Below are 20,190 nucleotides of genomic sequence, written 5' to 3' on the forward strand. Positions count from 1 at the left end.
CACACAGCCTGTTAGGTAAGGCTTGAAATTCGTTTTCTCCCTGCCAGCTCAAACCATAACATCTTTTCCTCTCTTGCCTTGCTTTTTTTTTTTCCCAGCTGTCCAGATCCACATCCTGAAAGCGGAAAAAAATGCTGACTGGTGGAAGTTCACAGTCAACATCATCTCCGTCTACAAACAAGGCAGCAACCGGATACGGCGCGGAGACCAGACCCTGTGGATCCACTCCAAGGACATTGCGTGCAAGTGTCCCAAAATCAAACCCATGAAGAAGTATTTGCTGCTGGGCAACAACGAGGACTCTCCTGACCAGAGCGGCATCATTGCGGACAAAACCAGCCTGGTGATCCAGTGGCGGGATACGTGGGCTCGGCGGCTCAGGAAGTTCCAGCAGCGGGAGAAGAAGGGGAAGTGTAAGAAAGCCTAGAGGAGGAGACGGCACCGGCGCGAGAGGGAGAGACTGATGTGCATGCTGCTTGGCGTGGGGCTGGGGCGGGCAGGGACCGGCGACGGGGCGGCGCGAGGAACTTGGCGCTGCTGGAGGGACATGGGGGGATCACGGCTGTGGGGCTGCTGGGTTTGCACCTCGTATTCCAGGAGAAAACGAACAAAAAAAGCCAGCAAAATAATGGCACATGTGGATATAAAACAAGAGGAGGGTGGGTACGGGCGTGCGGCACCCAGTGCCCCCCACCTTCTTTCGGCTGAAGAAATCAGAGGCACCAAACTGCCTTCCAGCTGCTAACATCTGCTGCTCCCAAAGCGTGGCACGGGGACATGCAACCTGTAAGAAACTAACCAACGGCAGTGCTGGAAGTTATCCCCCGTCCCCAGAAATATGTATTCTCAGCTTAGGTTGAACGAGACAGTTGCTGTAGAGGAAACTAAACGGAGGCTTATCGCAGAGGACAGATCTGAGGATTGACTGATTGAAGGGTTGTTTGAAGACTCTTTGGTACCCGGCAGCTGTAACCATCACCAGCTGTACGACACCCGGGGGCAGGTGAGGTCTCCAGCTGTGGCGATGCGCTCATCCCAGGTTAGCGAAGAGGAAACCACATTAGTGGGCGACGTGGGCACGACTCGGGGGGCGACTCCTCGCCCGGCCCCCAGACCGTGAGGAGCGCTGCCCCCACCGCATGACGGAGTGTGAGCCCACGGGACGCCCTGGAACCCTCCCAGCCACCCCTTAACAACCAGGACCCTCAAGGAAACACACAGACTCTGCAAGAAAATAAGTTGGGATCCAGTTCTCGTAGGTGCCTTAGAAGATCTTGTCCATTGCAGTCCTCCAGTCTCCACCACGGCCACCCCTGGGACTTCCTTCATGGGTTTGGTCCTGTCTGCCACCCCGAGCAGAGAGAGGAACCCCCAGGTGATGGAAAGTCTGTGCAGGTGACAGTGATGTCCTGGCTGGCAGAGGTTTCACTCCCAAACTCAGCTCTCCTGAACCCACCCCAGCTCTGCTCAGCTCCCCAGCAGCCCTGCAGAAGGTGACCAGCTCCCTTGGGAGACACAGGAGGTGCCGGGGACTGTCCCACGGGCAGCGGGGCCAGCGCAGAGCTCTAAGGTTGGCCCACGGGAAGGGGTCTCAGCCAGGGACGGGATGAGCAAGTGTGACCCTCCCGGAGCTCCCCAAATTGCTCTTCTCCTTCTGCTGGGGTTGAAAACCAGCAAACGTACCATTCCCCAGTTGTAACGGCTGCTGCACTAAGCGAAGCAGCGGCCGCCTCACCGCCGGCTCACAGCCCGTCCCCAGCCCGAGGGCTGGCGCATCTGTCCCCGAGACACCCCATGGGCAGGACTGGCTGTTATTTGTCACCCAGACGTTATGTCCCCTTGCCAGCTGGTCCCCTGCCACGGTGGCCCCGGAGGAACAGGGCTATCTGAGTTCTCATAGCTGGGCTGGAAAAGAGAGGCAGGGAGGGCAGGCCGGGTACCTGGAGGAGAAGCAAACATTAGTCGCTATGAAAAGCAAAACCTCCCTGATATTTTTCCTTTTAGGAAACTTGGAAACATCCATTTTATGACATTTTCCAGTGGTTTTGCCTTGTTTTATAGCAATTGACAATATTTATGTAATGACATAAACCGCCATAAAGCAAGGCAGCCACGTAAATAGGTGTTAAGTGGAGGGCTCGCAGGGACGCTGCCGACACCAGCCGGGGGGACCGAGCTCTGCCGAGCCCCCACTACCACCACAAGGCCCCTCCAGAATTAATCTGGATATTAGGAGAGAAATCCCACATGGGACATCACTCAAGCCCCCAGGTCCATGTTTTGTCCCCGTAAACAGAGCAGACCTCGTTTTCCTCACTTCAGAGCTCAAGGGAACTCAAGTCACCAACTTTTGAAGGATAAAATCTCATCTCAGGTGTCTAAACAGAGGCTTAAAGCCCCAGAATGAGGCTTGGATGCTCTCCTGCAGCAGCATCGACTGATGCCAGGGACACCCCGCGGTGGCTGGGGACGGCTTGTCCTGGGTTAGCCAGGACGCCCTTGAGCCGTGGGTGACATTCCAGCGGCCTAAAAGCAACCAGACCCAACCCAAAGCCATGAAGCCGAGCCCAGGGGATGCTGGGACTCGGGAGCTGCCCACCGAGTGCTCTGGACACCCCACGCTCAGTCCGGGCGCAGCCGCCCTCGCCAGCGCAGCCTTGACACCCCCAGACCCCCCCAGGGCCGAGCCCCAGCCCCTTCCTCATCCCACCAGTTTGGGAGGCTGCAGAAGAAACACCCCCCACACCGTCCCACGGCCAGACCCCTCCAGGCACCGACACAAGCTGGAAAATCAGAAGGAAATGGAGTTTGCACAAGACGTGAAGCGACTCGGAGCCCACCACAGGCAACCTCCCCGTCCGTCCCACCAGGACCCACCGCACCACAACCCGTCATCGCTCCGGGACCCCATCCCGTGACCCCCGTTGGGGTTCTGTGCTTTCCAACAGGCTGGAGAAGCCCCTTCGCTCCATCCACTGTCCCCAGTGCCCCCCGCGCTCCAGTGCCGCCCACCCGCAGGAGCAGCTGGTGTGACGGGCGCGCGGCCCCGCTGGGGACGGCAGAGCTGCTCCCTTCTGGGGTGCTGGGGGATGCGACTCTTCCCGGCAGCCGCCCCTTCTACAGAACACGTCCCGGGGACACCTCTGCCTGCTCACCTAAGGACGGACACGGCGTCACCCCTAAACATCACCCTCCTTGGCCGGTGCAGCGCTTGGGGTTCCCCGCGTTACACCGGGGCAGGACCGAGGCCCATGGGGCCGGGGCCCCCGCGGCATCGGGAGCAGCTGAAATGCCAAAACAATCCTCGCCCGGCGGTGGCACCTGACGGGTGTCATTGAGTCTCGTGTCTGTTCGTCCTGTGGCGTCCGTCCCTCGCCCCGCACTCCCGCCTCCTCCCCCCTCACAAAACCTGTGTTTGGTTCGGGGTTGTTTGGGGTTTTTTTTTTGTTTAGTTGGTTGTTTTTTTGGGGTTTTGTTTTATTATTATTTCTGTTAATATCTTGAACTGTAAATGTTGTTTAGTTATGACCATTGCATACTGCTTTGGGCAATGTTTCTTTACAATGCATACTAATATATTATGGTTATTATATATGAATATATTTAATGACACGTGAAAAAGTTGTGGATTTTCTTATTGTTTTTCTAAGTTTTGTTTTGTTTTTTCTCTCTTTTTTCTTTTTTTTTTTTCTCTTTGTTTGTTTGTTTTGTTAGATTGGCTGTAATTGAACCTGGAGGAGCTTGTAACTGTTCAGCACCCACTCGGTAGAACTAAAGTCAGAAAGCAGTTGAATAAACTCTTGTAAACTGTACGAATCTCCAAAATCTCTGCTTCCTCCCACCCGCGGGCCAGCGAGGTGACCGTGTCCCCTCTGCCTCCCCGCTCTGCCGGTGTCCCCGGGGCAGCCCCGGGGTTCTGCACGGCTGTTTGTGACCGTCAGCCCCGTGTCCCAGCAGCGTCCTCCCCGGCCACACGTCCCTGGGGACAGCGGGGTCCCCGCAGGCTCATGGCGGGTGGGACAGAGGTCCCCGCTGGCACCCCCGGGCTGTCCGTGAGGAGCCAGGTCTGTCCCCAGGTCCTTCCTGCACTGCCAGAGGACACTGTGCCCCACAGAGGGACAGAGCCGGGGCACAGCGAGACCTGCGGGACCCTGCGCAGAGCGGGTGGACGGGGTGGGCAGATGGGACAGCCGGACCGCAGGGCCAGGGGAGCAGCCAACCCCGCTCCAGACCCGTTTTCTGCCCCATCCACATCCGCTTGCAGCCCCGGCCCCTCCTGCAAACCCGCCGTGGGGGTCTGGGCTCCATCACCCACCTCCCAGGGGACACCAACGGTCCTGGGTGCCACCGACCCAGGGGATACGGTGGCGCTGGAGCCCAGGCAAGGGCTGGAGGGACAGACACCAGGAAGCTGGAAGTGGGGGGCGCTGAGGCAGTGAAACATTTCCAGAGAGAAAAATACAGCAAAAGGTCCCACAAACTGCTGAGGGGTCAGCGCGCCCGACCCGCGCCCTGAGCTTCGCCGGTAATTTATGAGTTTGAAAACACCTCAGGGGTCAGAAATCTCAGATCTTTATTGCGGAGACAAATGGGTCACAAGTGCCACCACCTCTGCTCCGGGGCTGTCGCCTGCGGCTCCACAGAGAAGCAAATGGGTTTCCCAGTTCTCCTGGCAGGCGGCCGGTTGCCTGACGATGACATGGTGGCTCTGGAAAGAGGGGATAGAGCTGCTTCCCACCACAGGCTGGACCCGGAGCGTTTGCTCGGAGCCGGGACAGCAGCGCGCGCAGCTCCAGCTCCCAGCCAGCGAGTGACACACCAGCTGCTCCCCAAACCACCTGTGACCTCACGTGGGAGCTCAGGACTTCTTACCCAGGGCAGTGGGCACAGCGCCTCTAACACATCGAATCACAGAACCACAGGATGGTTTGGGTCGGAGGGCCCTTCCCAGCTCCCCAGTGCCCCCCCGCCATGAGCAGGGACATCTTCACCAGCTCAGGTTGCTCAGAGCCCCGTCCAGCCTGGCCTGGGATGTCTCCAGGGATGGTTCATCCACCAGATCCTCCTCCAGCACTCGTATTTTTGATGAAGTAACAACTGGAAACAGGTAAACTCCTGAGCACGTCATCTGAGAGAGAAATAAAGGAAACGTGAGGAAGGCAAAGCCTGGGACATCCCTCCGGGGGGGCAGGAGGGCGATGGGAAAACCTCCCCTTGGAGAAGCCACCGCAGGTACTTGACCCCACAGCCCCACGGCACAGACTCGATGGGCACCTCGAGCATCCTTCACCCCACACTGGGCAGGCGATTGTGTGGTGAAACCACCTGGGCCCCATGAGCCGGGCTCCCCAAAACCGCCTGGACCCCCTCAGCTGGGCTCCCCAAAACCGCCTGGACCTGCTGAGCCGGGCTCCCCAACCCCCTTGCTCAGTCAGCAACCCCTGGCTCTGATATTTGAACCTTCCTTTTCTCTTGGTGGGGCTGGCACAGAAAAGCTTTCCACAACGCTGCCAAATCCACCTCTATTTTAATAAAACGGCTCACCCACACAACTCATTAAATGTTACCTAAAGGGCACGTCTGAGAACCCCTTTGTGTGACATTTCAGCAGAGCGAAGCCTCGTGTTCCCACCTTTCCCAGGCACTGACAGAAGAATGTGTTTAAGGACCCAACAGGACAGAAAACATCTTTTTAAAGCCTCTATCAGAACAAAGTCACCACCACACACTGATCGCGATGAATTACGCATCCTGGGAATTCAAACAAAGCCCTATTTCCCTCCATAAACGACGGTTTTAATGAGAAAGCCAAGCCTGTAGTCTCATCCCAACAACGGCCGGTTATTCTCGTGCTGTCCCGAAGGCCCCTGGGCCGGGCTGGGTGAGAGCCCAGCGCGGGGCGGGAGCACAGCCCCGCGCAGGATGCGGCCCCGCCGCACAACCGCGTTCCCAACGCGTCCCCACCGCCGCCCGTGATCTGTTCCCCGCTGGAGCAGCCTTGCTTCAAACTCTGCTGCTAATCCGAGATCAAGCAATAAACTAATCAAAAACCTGTTGTGTCTGCTTGAAAACGGTGAGAACGTAAAACTTCGGGGTATTTTTTCCCCTCCTTTGAAGGCTGCAGGATGAAGCAGCACTCCAAGGAAAAGCAAACAGGCAGAACCTGGGCTGGACTTTTGAAGACTTCAAGGATGTTCCCCAGTGAAGCACGTGGAGATGTGTGGAAGACTCGGCTGCATCCCGGCCACGGGCATCGCTGTCTGTCCTCCCCCGGCAGAACACGGTGTTAACGTCTAGTTCCCCAGCACAAAGCTTAAGCCTGGACTTCCCACCTTGGGCAAAGCCCAGCGCTGGGCGGGCAGAGCAGGAACGCGCCGGAGCCGCCGAGAGCGGTGAAAGCAGATACCGCAGCAGCTGGGGAGGAGCCGCCCGGGGCGCGGGCCCGTCCGGAAATGGATGTCATGACACACATGAATCTGGCAGGAATCGCTTTTTTCCTGCTCCAAATCGCCTCTCAGGAAATAGAAGCGCTGGAGAAGCGTCTGAGTGGAACACGAGAGGGTAGGAAACAATAAAAACCCAGGCAGATAAGTTGTATGTAAATGGATTGGCTTTTATTCAATATTTATTGCTTGCTCTATCAGTTCTGAAATCAAACTGGCACATATAACAAAATAATGATTTTCTTGGCCAGAAGCAAACATTCAGTACTTCTTTTTCATTAGTTTTTGAACAGGTAATCCTTCCTCTCAGCTTTAACAGCGTGTGAAAAGTTATGAAAGAAAAAGACAGACCCTGATGGCTGAGATTAGTAGGCTAATGGCAGAGCACATGGGGGGACGTGGGGAGCACGTGGGGGACATGGGGAGCACGTAGGAGGACGTGGGGAGCACGTGGGGGGATGTGGGGAGCGCAGGGTCCCACGCGCTGGGGTCCCCGCTCGGACACCCCAGACCCGCTGGCGGTTCTGCTGTGACCTGTGACACCCAGAGCCCTCCCCAGGGGCCGGGCCCCGAGCCGCTCCCAGCGCCCCCGGGCAGCCCGCGGGTCCCGCGCCCCGCAGGGCTCTGCGAGCAGCCCGATGCTGTCATTCCCAAAAAACAGTTATTCCTTGAAAAAAAAGCAGGAGTTTTCCTTTTGAAGGTAGGTATCAGAAAGCAGAGGAGTGCCACCGCTGTGCTCCCAAACCGCACCTTTACCTTTATGTTAGTACGTTAAAGCCCTTGGGACAGCGCCCGCGGGGGGTGAGCGGTGTGGACGGGCAGGCGGCCCCGCGGCCCCATTAGCCGAGCGCCCGGTGCAGGGGCAGCCGCGGCTCCGGCGCCACGGGACGGCGGGACGGCGTCCTCGGCAGTTCGAACCCTTCGGACGGCGCCGTGCTCTGCGGCTGCGCGCCGCGGGAAGGACGGACGTCTGTCAGACACAGCTTCGTTCTCATGGTGTCGAGTTTATTTAAAACACAGAAGGCCTTTGCACAAAGTGGGTCTCTCTGGAGTTGCCGCAATCAGCCGTGGGGCAGCACGGATCCACGTTAATGTGTTGGCCAGACAGCGACCACGGCGATGGCGATGAGCAGCAGCACGATCACCACCAGCATTCCTGGAAGAGACGAAACGCCGTTAAGGTTGCTGCCTTCGCCAACAACTGGTCTTTTGCAATGAAATTCTCCCTCGCGGTCCTGCTGCTCCTCGTTTCCCGCCCGGCAGATCCCGCGCGCCCGTGACCCGGACTCAGACCCGGCCTTGTAGAGCAGTTCTTGCTCTTCCTGACCCTTCAAACTGACTTTTTGTAACAGTGCCTGCAGGGCATCTTCCTACTTAAACATCTGCCTTGCGCAGATTAAGGGATATGTTTAACTCACGGCAAGGCCAGTTAAGCTCTTCTAGAATCCCCCTGTACCATCCCACTGGGGCAAGGGATTATTCTGAAGGAAATCCAAATTGCATCAGGAAATTGTTTCCAATACAAACCATTCCTGCTCTCAGACAAAACTATTTGCAGAGCAAAAGCAGGGCCTTTGGGTATGTGCCTGGCTTGGGAAAACGAAGATCAACCGGCATTAGGAGAGTCTAACAGAGCTCTGCCTAACGCGGCTCCGCGCTGCCCCGAGCCGCGGATGCACACAAGTTCTTGACTAACACAATCTTACAGAACGTTATGACTATTTTTCTCGCTCTCTGCAGAAGGATGGCATTAAAAAAACATGTTACGGATCACACTGACGACTGATCAGAACCCCAGCAGAGCAGGTTTCCTCTCTCGACCAAAAGCACTGAGGCCATGGGGCCGGGGATCGCTCGCTGCCCCTTCTGAGGGAGAGCTCTGCCCTGCTCTGCTCTGGCCCGGAGCAGGAAATGTTCCGCTGATCCCCGTGATCCCCCGCGGATCCGCACACACGCCCCCGGCTCCCAGCACCTTTTATCAGGAGCCCTTAGGTTCAGGATCGGCTCCGCCGCCCCGCCAGAGCCGCGGGAACGCGCCAGGGCTCTCAGAGCGGAAAACACGCCCCTCCGTTCGCTCTGCTCGCAGATGACTGTTACTCAACCATTTACAATATTTACAAGTCCAGCTCATGGCAATTAAAAAAGGATGTATTAAAATAAACTCCTCTTTCCAAGCTGGAAAAGGATATTAGACATTGCTTTTTGTAAATAGTGTCATGTTTTCTGTGCAGAAACTGTTTCTCTGCCAGGGCTCCAGGATTTTTTTCCAGGGAAGTAAGAGTTGCCACCAACAGTATTTTCTTCTCTGTTAAGCGCAGTTTAAACCATTTGTGATCTGAAGGGAGCTGGGGCGATGCTGCTGATTCCAGCCCTTCCCTGCACAGAGCCCGCGGCACAGAATGGACATCGCGTGGTCTTCAGCAGAGCCAGGCGCAAACAACCTTCTTACATCTGCTTAAATCGGGAAGAAATAAGATCTGATAAAGCTGCCACATTCAGATTCTCTGTTACATTTTGCACTGGAGGGTAAATTTTAGAGGGTGCAAATCCTTAGCACAGTTTCAGTGTGACAGAGTTTATGGACTTCAGCAATTAAGAGACAACCGAGATCAGTTGCTTGGAAAATACTCTCTAGGTGTGAATTAGTAATGATACAAAGTGGAGTTAATGGGGCGTAATTATTCTTTGACAACTCGCAAGAAAAGCTGCACATAAAACCAGAATTATTACCCGGCATGAAAAGGGGAAGGTGGGGACTAATAAAGTATCACTAACGGGCAAGAGCAGAGCGAGCAGGAAACTTCAGAGGACGCTCAGGGCAGCAAGAGCGGGACGGCAAAACGGAATTAACTCCATTTTATTCCTGGAAAGAGACAGGTATTAAAAACCTGGAGCCGCTTTCCCGTCTCCAGAGCAGCGGTGGAGCGCGGTGCCCATGGCACGTGTCCCACCAGCAACCCGCGGCGTCACCGCTCATCTATCCCACACCCACGAACAGGACAGTGGCACCGCTGGCAATAGCACGCAGGTTTCAAAGCACCTCTCGCATGATAGAGACCAGATGTGACGCACATTTTCCGCTCCCCCCTGTACTACAGAACAGCAGATTTGAAGGATGTGAAGCTTTTAAACTTGGGTGTCTCGCGCAGTACAACATGCTTTCCCAACAGAAACCGTGGATGGGATCTGACAGCAATTATGCGCTCTGGATTCCCTGCCTGCTTTGCCTTTTTTTATTCCCCAAGTCCTGTGCAATATAAATATTCCCCCCACCAAGGGCTGCTCAAAGAGAAGTGCGGGAATCAAAGCCACTAACAAAGTAAACAGCAACCAGAGAAGAAAAAACACAAGACTCCTGCGCAAAAGAAAACAGTGACAGGAATGCAAATTGGAAATGTACAGCTGGGGAAAGGCGGGAAGGGAAGGCAGCAATCTACGTGCAATTACAGAGCAGTTAATTAAGGCAGGTTGGCGAAAGTGCGATGCTGTTGAAGCCAGTGCTGTTCCAGCCCGCGCCGGGGCCGCTTCTCAGCCGGGTTTTGGGGCTCGACGTGCGGCAGGACGGGGTCCCGGCGCTCGGGCTGCTGTGCCGGGTTCTGTCCCCAGTGCCACATCAGCTGTTTCTCTGCTGTCACCCCCATCCTGACCCCCTGGTCCCTGGGCAGCTGGGGGCTCAATCCTCCAAACCTAGCGAAGCCATTTCGAATCAAAAAGAAGATCAAATTTTGAGACACAAGGCAGAAAGAAATGGTTACAAATATAAGTCATTATCTCTAGGTGGCTCTTCAGTCCGTCTCACCTGCTTTCCAGCTGTGAGACCAGAGGATCTGGGGTCCACGCTGTCCCCATCTCAGCTCTTCTCCAAGTCCCAAACCTATTGCCAGCTGGGGGGTCACTGGTTTGGGGTTCGGCATGGACACCCCTCCCACCGCGTCCCATTCACTCCTGCACAACTTCCCGGCTGGAGTTCACATGGAAATGCAAACACCTCCTGTGGGTTGGGCATCTCAGAGATGATTCTTCACCCCAGTTTGCACCACACGCTCTGTGTAAACGCAGCGATAACGGCTCAGGACTCTCATTCCCTTGCACCTTTTCAGCCAGAAAGTAACTACCCTGCCCAGCCGGGACCGGGCAACTCCAGGGTGTAAATTCTCACTAGAAATACCCTCTTTCCCCCAAAATAAGAGCTACCTCAAAAATAAGCCCTAACGTGATTTTTCAGGATACTCAGAATATAAGCCCTACTCCAGAAATAAGCCCTAGTAACAGTTCATAAAAAAGGTCAATTTAAATAGTATCCAGGCAGCTATACGTGTAAAAAAGTAAAATTAATTGGCAATAGAATGCAGCGGGACAGACAGACAGACCCTTCACCGAGCAGAGCAGAGACCTGACGGAGAACTGCCAGTTGTGCTGCCCATGTGCGACGAGCAGCAGACGTGGACAGGAGGGGCTGGTTTAATAAAGCAAGAGTGCTGGACAGCAGAAATTGGGGCCAGTGGTTCTTAAGGAAATAGAGGCACAAGAAATTCACAATGGAATTCAGGGTTTGGAGAGTTATGATGATGTTCCACAGTGTGATGACATTATATTTGAATAAAGGTTGATTTTTTTCTTCAAGAATAAATGTAAATTGTTGTTCACGGAAAAATAAGAGGTCCCCTGGAAATAAGCCCTAACGTGTCTTTTGGAGCAAAAATTAATATAAGACCCTATCTTATTTTTGGGGAAACAGGGTGAGACCTCACTTAAAGCCCACGCTCCCTGCTGCACTGCCAGCTGTCCTGGGCAGCGACAAACACCAGTCACACAGATGACCAGTCAAATAAGTCACTTTGTTTCCCTCTCGTCAGCCCAAGCTTTGCTGTTCTCCCATCACGGAGACCCCAGACTGCAGCACCGTGCAAACGTGGGACACGGCACATCCCTGCCCTCAAGAGCATCCCCCTGCTCCAGGACATCCCCCTGCTCCTCAGCATCCCCCTGCTCCAGGACATCCCCCTGCTCCTCAGCATCCCCATGCTGAAGAGCATCCCTGTGCTCCAGGACATCCTCCTGCTCCCGAGCATCCCCCTGCTCCCGAGCATCCCACTGCTCCTCAGCATCCCCCTGCTCTTCAGCATCCCTGTGCTCCTGAGCATCCCTGTGCTCCTGAGCATCCCCGTGCTCGTCAGCATCCCCCTCCTCTTCAGCATCCCCCTGCTCTAGGACATCCCTCTCCTCCCGGTACGGAGCCCATGCTACAGCACGTTACAGCCTCCACGTCGCTGATGAAATCCTGGATGGGCTGCAAAACTGCGAGAAGACAGAAAATAATTAACATTTCTAGTTTGTAACTTCATGCAAGCATAGGATGCCACGTACTAAATAAGCCTATTTGCTTCAAATAACTGTTACGAATCACAAATAACACTGCTGAATCGGTTTCCTCGGAGAAGAGCAGTACCTACTGCCAGCCAGCACCCGGCTTTTGTGCTTGTGATTAATCATCCCGACTCTCCAATTCCTTCTGCTGGCTGTTCAGATGGAGGCAGCTGAGACCCAGAGATCTGCAGTTTTCTTTAAAGCATTTTTAATTCCTAATGCTAAGGACAGCTGGAGCCCAGTGAAATTCCTGCTCCCCAGCCCCACCACGGATGGACAGACGTGCCCTCGCGGCACCCACACAAAGCGGCAAATTGTTGCTTGTCAACTGGGTGCTCACGCCAGCTCTGACACAGCAATATTTACTGTGAAATATCCACTTATTGTGCTGAATATAACTCCTGGGAATCTGAGCGTGTTTAGGATCTGGCAGGGGTTCAAGTGCCTTTGAACAGGCAGGCAGGAACTTGCTCATAAATACACGGTGTTTTGACAAGTCCCTCTTGAATAAGTGTCAAAAGATTTCTGGTCTGCTTCTATCAGACTATTGATTTACTATTAAAATCACTCCGTGGCCATGCAGTGCTGGCCATGGAGACTCAATGTGTTATCAATTAGAGCACGCAGGTTCCTACGGGTGTCTCGTGTCGCAGCTTCGCGCGGGGCAGCCCCTGCACAGACAGCTGCGCTTTCCTCCTTGGCATCCCCGCTCCCAACAGCATCCTGGTTTCCTTTGTATAAACCGGCGAGACGCGTCCCAGGGACCGAGGGGACGCTGGTTTAGTCATGGAATCATTCTGCTTGGAAAAGACCCTCAGGATCATCGAGTCCGACCATAACCCACCCCTGGCACTGCCCTGGCACCGAGCAGAGCAGAGACCTGACGGAGAACTGCCAGTTGTGCTGCCCATGTGCGACGAGCAGCAGACGTGGACAGGAGGGGCTGGTTTAATAAAGCAAGAGTGCTGGACAGCAGAAATTGGGGCCAGTGGTTCTTAAGGAAATAGAGGCACAAGAAATTCACCATGGAATTCAGGGTTTGGAGAGTTATGATGATGTTCCACAGTGTGATGACATTATATTTGAATAAAGGTTGATTTTTTTCTTCAAGAATAAATGTAAATTGTTGTTCACGGAAAAATAAGAGGTCCCCTGGAAATAAGCCCTAACGTGTCTTTTGGAGCAAAAATTAATATAAGACCCTATCTTATTTTTGGGGAAACAGGGTGAGACCTCACTTAAAGCCCACGCTCCCTGCTGCACTGCCCGCACTCCAAAACCTGAACCGTTACATCCAAGCCTGCTTCAAGAACTTTCGACTTACAGCTCGCAAACCCCACCCGAAACACGCGACATCCCTGTGTGTGACGCCCCCTGCGCTGTCCGCAGGGAGGGGACACGGGGACAGCGGCCACGACAAGCCCTGAGCATCCCCAGAACTGTCTTGGTGACTATTTCTCGGAACGGGAGCTGTGCTTGGGGTCTTCCCACCTTTTCTGCTGATTCGGTTATAGTGTCATTCTCAATAATGATGAAGGTTCAGCTTTGCTGTCTTTTATAGGTGATAAAATAATAATAAATAGCATGCTATGACTTTAAAGAGCCTGGTACAGCATTACATTATCTGGAGAAAGTGCCTTGTTTTATGCCAAGAAAGTTATATTCCCACAGAACTGCCTATCCAGAAGTTTATGAATAAGACTTCTTTGATGAGTGACACGGAGCACTAACTTATAAACACATCGTAGCTGCTTTACAGGGCAGGAGAGGAGCAGGGAGAAGCCGGGAGTTTCAACGCGGGGCTGGGAGGCACAGCTGCTCTCTTCAGGGACGTCTTGTTAACGTCACGGTCTAAATAAAAGAAGAAAACCACGCAAATTTTATCTGCCTTTTCAGTAAGTTAATTTCAAGTCCGTGTTGCTGGATACATGGCAGAAACCCTGCCCAAATCTGCTAAAACTCCTGGTTTTCAGAGCAGCAGAAAACCAAGAAATGCATCTTGCTGTCCTTTACATTCCCCAAAAAAAGCCGCACACTTTCTCCCCAAAAAGCTATAAAAAAAAAAAATATATATATATATATATCTTTCCTTCTAACATTTTCCTCGTGTCGAGCGAGACGGGGTACTCAATTTGTATTGCATTAAGAACCACTTTAGCATAAATCCCACACTATTAAGCTGGCCTGTATGTAAATACACTCCCCGATTCCTACACCTGCATCATTGAAACCATCTCTCCGGGGACTTGTTCTTTATTAGTTTTGTGACAGCCAAACGTTTCCTTGGGCGATAGGTCTGGGTAAAACGCTGCGATCGCACATTATCCGCCCGCCCAGAGGAACCTGGGCCTTATTGCTTTTGACCTTCCTTTGCAACCGCTCTGACTCGAGAAATTCAACACTACAGCCGTACCTCTCAACTCTGACACCAGAATCATTGGCAGTTCTCACAGAAATCAAGAGCAGGCTCTGCGAGCGGTTATTAAAGGCTCCAAACGCCCATGTGGTTCATTGGGTCTGGAGGAGAACAAAAAAAACGACAGCTCTCAAAAAAGCTGAGCTCTTTGGAAACAACAACTATTGCTTTATTAATTCCTTATTTGGAAGAAAGAGAAACCTAGGTCATGCCTATGCAAGATGAAAAAACTGTTACTTTATGAGTTATTCCACATTTGGAGCTATTCATGCAACACCAAGTCAACCTGAAGAAACGAGCTATCTGAGTCAAAGCTATAGGCTTTGTTTATACACATTAACTCCTCAGTCGACATTATTTAACATCATAAAAATCGTGGGTTTGTGGGTGTTTGTCCCGCGGTTGGAGCCGCGCTCCCCTCTGGGCACACCGAGGAGGTTTTGTCAATGTGAACACGAACCCGTCACCAGGCGCGGAGACACCGCGCGGCACTGACAGCGGGACCTGCCGGCAAACGCGGGGCGGCCAAATAACAGCACGATCGAAACCAGCGCTGCTGCAAAACAAATGTCGGATTCGGTCCCAGAAGCAGCATGCAGTGAGTTTACATCCAAAACGCTTATTGCTTCAGTGATCGAATAATCCCGAGCGCTGGGGTCCCAAATCGCATGCACAGCCCGGCTGAATGGAAGGAAGTGAGATAAGTGTTTCTCCTAATCCATTATTGTTATACTTCAATTTGCTTCTTTTTTAATCTATTTTTCAAATTACAAACGCACGCCAGATAGTATATTGAACTACTTCCAAGCACAACTGCACAGAAATCCCGTATTCTTTCAAAAAGCAATATATGCTGTACACACCCGACGGCACGTGAACCGCAACAGTCGCAGAGCAGCTCCGATGGATTTGGTCGCAGGCTCCGGCATCTCCGAAGCTCAGCAGGTCCATGGGAGGCAACGTCCGACCCTGGGCAGCGCTCGGAAGGTTCAGACCCAACGGTTTAAGATGCCTCATAAACATCAATCTGATTGTACATCTCTTAAATCTACACAATTCATTAACCTCCTGCGCTGACCTGAGAACCGCACTAGAAGGGCAGTTAAAAGACAGGAGGGTTTCCTAAGGAAATTAAGAAATATAAATACATTTTACCTTCTGAGCCACCAGAAGTGAAGCTCAGAGACAGACAAGACATTTGTTTGGATCTGAAGACAAGTCAGCAAGAGCTGAACTGTCACGAGCTTTAACTTTCGGAGGAGTCTGTGGGAAAGGGAACACTTGGAGCTCAATTAGTCTCTACTTTAAATAGCAGCAGGTAGTTCGCAGGGACAGCCGAGGAGCAATGGCTGGAGGTACCGCTGAGGCAGAACCACGGAACCAAAGGGCTTTAAAGCATTTATGCACAGACCTAAATAATACCTTTCTCAGAAATACTTGAGAATAAAATCGTTTACTGGACCCATCACTGCACAAAGAGCAGTCGCACGAGACAACATCTAACCCAAGTTATCGGCCACCCAAACCCCACAGAATTAACTGGACCCTTCGTACTCACTGCTACGCTGAACAAAAGATCAGATGTATTTAATGAGTAATATTAACTCTGCAGCAATTTCTCTCCAAGTTAGTCACCAATGTAAAGGCAGGCTGACAGAAACCCCCGCCAGAGCACAAACTGTCTTTTGGGGTAAATTCCTGCAGGACTGTGCAGCCCAAGGCGACCGTTTCAGAGCACATGTCTCCCCAGAGGCACGTTTTTGGGTTTTCCCACATCCCGTCTCTTTTCGTTCGGCTCAGACCTGGTGAGCTCTGTAACCTCTGCCCCATGCCCGTTCTGCACAGGTCCCGTTCTGCCCGGGTCCCATTCTGCACAGGTCCCGCTCTGCCCAGGTCCCATTCTGCCCAGGTCCATTCTGCCCAGGTCCATTCTGCACGGGTCCATTCTGCACAGGTCCCGTTCTGCACGGGTCCATTCTGCACAGGTCCATTCTGCACAGGTCCATTCTGCACAGGTCCATTCTGCACAGGTCCCGTTCTGCACAGGTCCCATTCTGCACAGGTCCATTCTGCACGGGTCCATTCTGCACAGGTCCCATTCTGCACAGGTCCATTCTGCACAGGTCCATTCTGCACGGGTCCATTCTGCACGGGTCCATTCTGCACAGGTCCCATTCTGCACGGGTCCATTCTGCACGGGTCCATTCTGCACAGGTCCATTCTGCACAGGTCCCATTCTGCACGGGTCCCATTCTGCACAGGTCCCATTCTGCACAGGTCCATTCTGCACGGGTCCATTCTGCACAGGTCTATTCTGCACAGGTCCCATTCTGCACGGGTCCATTCTGCACGGGTCCATTCTGCACGGGTCCATTCTGCACAGGTCCCATTCTGCACGGGTCTATTCTGCACAGGTCCCATTCTGCACAGGTCCATTCTGCACGGGTCCATTCTGCACAGGTCCCATTCTGCACGGGTCCATTCTGCACGGGTCCCATTCTGCACAGGTCCCATTCTGCACAGGTCCCATTCTGCACGGGTCCATTCTGCACAGGTCCATTCTTGCACAGGTCCCATTCTTCACAGGTCCCATTCTGCACGGGTCCCATTCTGCACAGGTCCCATTTGCACGGGTCCATTCTGCACGGGTCCATTCTGCACAGATCTATTCTGCACGGGTCCCATTCTGCACAGGTCCCATTCTGCACGGGTCCATTCTGCACAGGTCCATTCTGCACAGGTCCATTCTGCACGGGTCCCATTCTGCACGGGTCCCATTCTGCACGGGTCCCATTCTGCACGGGTCCCGTTCTGCACAGGTCCCATTCTGCACGGGTCCATTCTGCACGGGTCCATTCTGCACAGATCTATTCTGCACGGGTCCCATTCTGCACAGGTCCCATTCTGCACGGGTCCATTCTGCACAGGTCCATTCTGCACAGGTCCCATTCTGCACGGGTCCCATTCTGCACAGGTCCCATTCTGCACGGGTCCCATTCTGCACGGGTCCCGTTCTGCACAGGTCCCATTCTGCACGGGTCCCATTCTGCACGGGTCCCGTTCTGCACAGGTCCCATTCTGCACAGGTCCCATTCTGCACGGGTCCCATTCTGCACGGGTCCCATTCTGCACGGGTCCATTCTGCATGGGTCCATTCTGCACAGGTGCATTCTGCACGGGTCCCGTTCTGCACAGGTCCATTCTGCCCAGGTCCCATTCTGCACGGGTCCATTCTGCACAGGACCATTCTGCAGGGGTCCCATTCTACAGGGTCCCGTTCTGTACAGGTCCCATTCTGCACGGGTCCATTCTGCACAGGTCCATTCTGCACAGGTCCATTCTGCACGGGTCCATTCTGCACAGGTCCATTCTGCACAGGTCCCGTTCTGCACAGGTCCCATTCTGTACAGGTCCCATTCTGCAGGGTCCTGTTCTGTACAGGTCCTGTCTGCACGGGTCCATTCTGCACAGGTCCTGTTCTGCACGGGTCCATTCTGCACAGGTCCTGTTCTGCAGGGACCAGCTCCCAGCAACCAGAAACATTCTCCTGTTTTTTCCTTTTGTTCCTCCCGAGTGACCTCACAGACTTTCCTTGCCTGTCCCCGCGCTGCTATTATCAAGCTATTTCCACCCCAAAGGTCATGGGCAGACATGGTTACTGGATTTTTTTGCATGTGGCTTGTTTTTCTTCCCTTTTTTTGTTCTTTTTAAGAATTAAATAAGGATGCACGCTTTCCAATTTTCCCTTCTCCAAACTCTCTAGCGTCCCTTCCCTTACATAAGCAACACAGAGAAACAAGATCAGCCGAGCGATGTGCTGCATTTCTGAACAACTGTGTTACAACTTGGAACGGGACTTGTGAAAGTTTCAAAACCAAAATGTGCACAGAAGGTTTTCCACAAGAGAGGAAACAAAACAAGCCCAACAAGGACCACAGAGGCTCTACAAATCCCTGTCTGCAGATGAGGTTCATCCCAATGAGCCCCACCAAGCCGTAGGTGTCACCTGAACCCATTTGTTCTGGCACAAACTCAGCAAAAATCAGGAGGAAAGGGTGAGAAAGCACAGGTTTAACTGGACATCCCTGTCTCTAGGCTTACCAGAGGTCATTGTCACTGTGCTGCTGAGGGGGACGAGCAATGAGGAACAGAAGCAGCATTTGGCATGGATGACATGAACTGCGGTGGGGAGAACAGTCAAAGGTGTGAGCAGAGCCAGGTGGAGCTTTCCTTGCAAGACACAACGACCTAAGAAAATCCAAAGGTTACTTACCATAGAATCATCAACTCATTTTAGTTGGAAAAAAACCCTCAAGATCATTGAATCCAACCATAACCCACCCCTGGCACTGCCCCATGTCCTGAGAACCTCATGTCCGTCTGTCCAACCCTCCAGGGATGGTGACTCCAGCACTGCCCTGGGCAGCCTGTCCCAATGCCCCACAGCCCTTTGGGGAAGAAATTGTTCCCCACATCCAACCTCAACCTCCCCTGGCGCAACTTGAGGCCGTTTCCTCTGCTCCTGGCGCTTGTTCCTGGGGAGCAGAGCCCGACCCCCCCGGCTCCAAGCTCCTTTCAGGCAGTTCAGAGATCAGAAGGTCTCCCCTCAGCTCCTGTTCTCCAGCTGAACCCCCCAGGTCCCTCAGCCGCTCCATCACACTTGTGCTCCAGCCCCTCACCAGCTCCGTTCCCTTCTCTCCACTCGCTCCAGCACCTCAAGGCCTTTCTTGGCGTGAGGGGCCCAAATTGCCCCCAGGATTCGTGGTTTGGCCTCCCCAGTGGGACGGTCACTGCCCTGGGCCTGCTGGCCACACCCGTGCTGGTACCAGCCAGGATGCTGGTGGCCTCTTGGCCACCTGGGCACACGCTGGCTCATGTTCAACTGCTGTCAAGTTCTCATTGCATTAGAAGGGTTGGAGATTGACCAGCCAGACGCTGCAAGGAGAGACACCGACCTGTGCCCGCGGCGAGTTCAACCCCAGCCCTGGTGGCTGTGTTGCTCCTCACACCCCCACATCCACCCACCTTCTCCAGCCCAGCTGCCCCCACCAGCCCCTCTTGGGGGACAGTGGAGCTGCAGCCCAGCTGGCAAACCCCGACTGGCCTTCCGCAAACAATAACCTGCCGGGCAGCAGCTCACCCGGAGCCGCTACCTGCAGCAAGCAGGGAAAAGGCAGAAGACACGACAGATGATCCCAGCAGGGGACTGTTGTTCCTCCACTAATTTCTCCAGTAAAAACAAACGGGGGAAAAAAGAAAAATAATAATAAAATGAAAGGAGGGCTCTGCTGGCCTGGCGCAGACGGGGACATCTGCCCGCGTCCATCTGCCACCGGCCCCGCGCCCCGCTTTTGTGTTTGGTGGGGTCAGTCCTCTGCCATTATCGCTCCCTGAACCGCCTCACCAGGACACCAGCGCCGGGACAAGGACGAAGACGGGAACATGGGGAGCGGGAGCAGGTAACCACCAGCTCTGCTTAGACGCTTCACTAAATTGTCCCATTAGGCTCTTAAATCACTTGAGAAAGTATAATCTTTTGCCTCTTCCTTTGTTTTTCACTCGCACAAATGCCGGGATTACACACTCTCGGTTAGATGGATGTAACGCAGTGCCAGAACGCTTCCAAAATGTTTATAGCGTCAACAACTGCTAAAGTTACATGTGAAAAAAGGAAAAAGAAATAAAAATAATCACGGCTCAGTCAAACGAGTGGAATAAGCTGCGGTAACAAACCCACAGTTTTACTGGTCTGTCTGAGCAAGAGGAGCTTCACTGGCAAGACACTGATCAACGATAAAAAGATATAGCAGAAAAAAAATCATATAGCGTTCATACCATGTCATTTAAGGTCAGATTAAGTGTTCCTGAAGTCTGCTCCATGTGTCTTCTATTTTAAAAAGTGCCTTGCTTGCACAGGAATTGTACCGACGTTTGAAAATGGGACGCTGGCTCCTCGGCCCTTTG

At 53.4% G+C, this 20,190-nt stretch overlaps 2 protein-coding genes across 2 annotated transcripts in view; one reads left to right on the forward strand and one right to left on the reverse strand.

Moving 5' to 3' along the window:
* The window catches only part of NTN1 (netrin 1), a 99,451-nt gene extending 95,639 nt beyond the window's left edge, over positions 1–3,812 (forward strand). The window contains exon 6 of the mRNA XM_082067247.1: positions 99–3,812. Within this exon, the coding sequence (XP_081923373.1) occupies positions 99–427 (329 nt within the window). The 3' untranslated portion in view covers positions 428–3,812. The remainder of the gene's footprint in view (positions 1–98) is intronic.
* Positions 3,813–7,427: 3,615 nt separating this feature from the next.
* The window catches only part of STX8 (syntaxin 8), a 107,161-nt gene continuing 94,398 nt past the window's right edge, over positions 7,428–20,190 (reverse strand). Inside the window, exon 8 of the mRNA XM_082067265.1 lies at positions 7,428–7,599. Coding sequence (XP_081923391.1) covers positions 7,532–7,599 — 68 coding nt within the window. The 3' untranslated portion in view covers positions 7,428–7,531. The remainder of the gene's footprint in view (positions 7,600–20,190) is intronic.

Source organism: Streptopelia decaocto (genome assembly GCF_964273445.1).
Source record: "Streptopelia decaocto genome assembly, chromosome: 16".
In the NCBI taxonomy this organism is placed as follows: Eukaryota; Metazoa; Chordata; class Aves; order Columbiformes; family Columbidae; genus Streptopelia; species Streptopelia decaocto.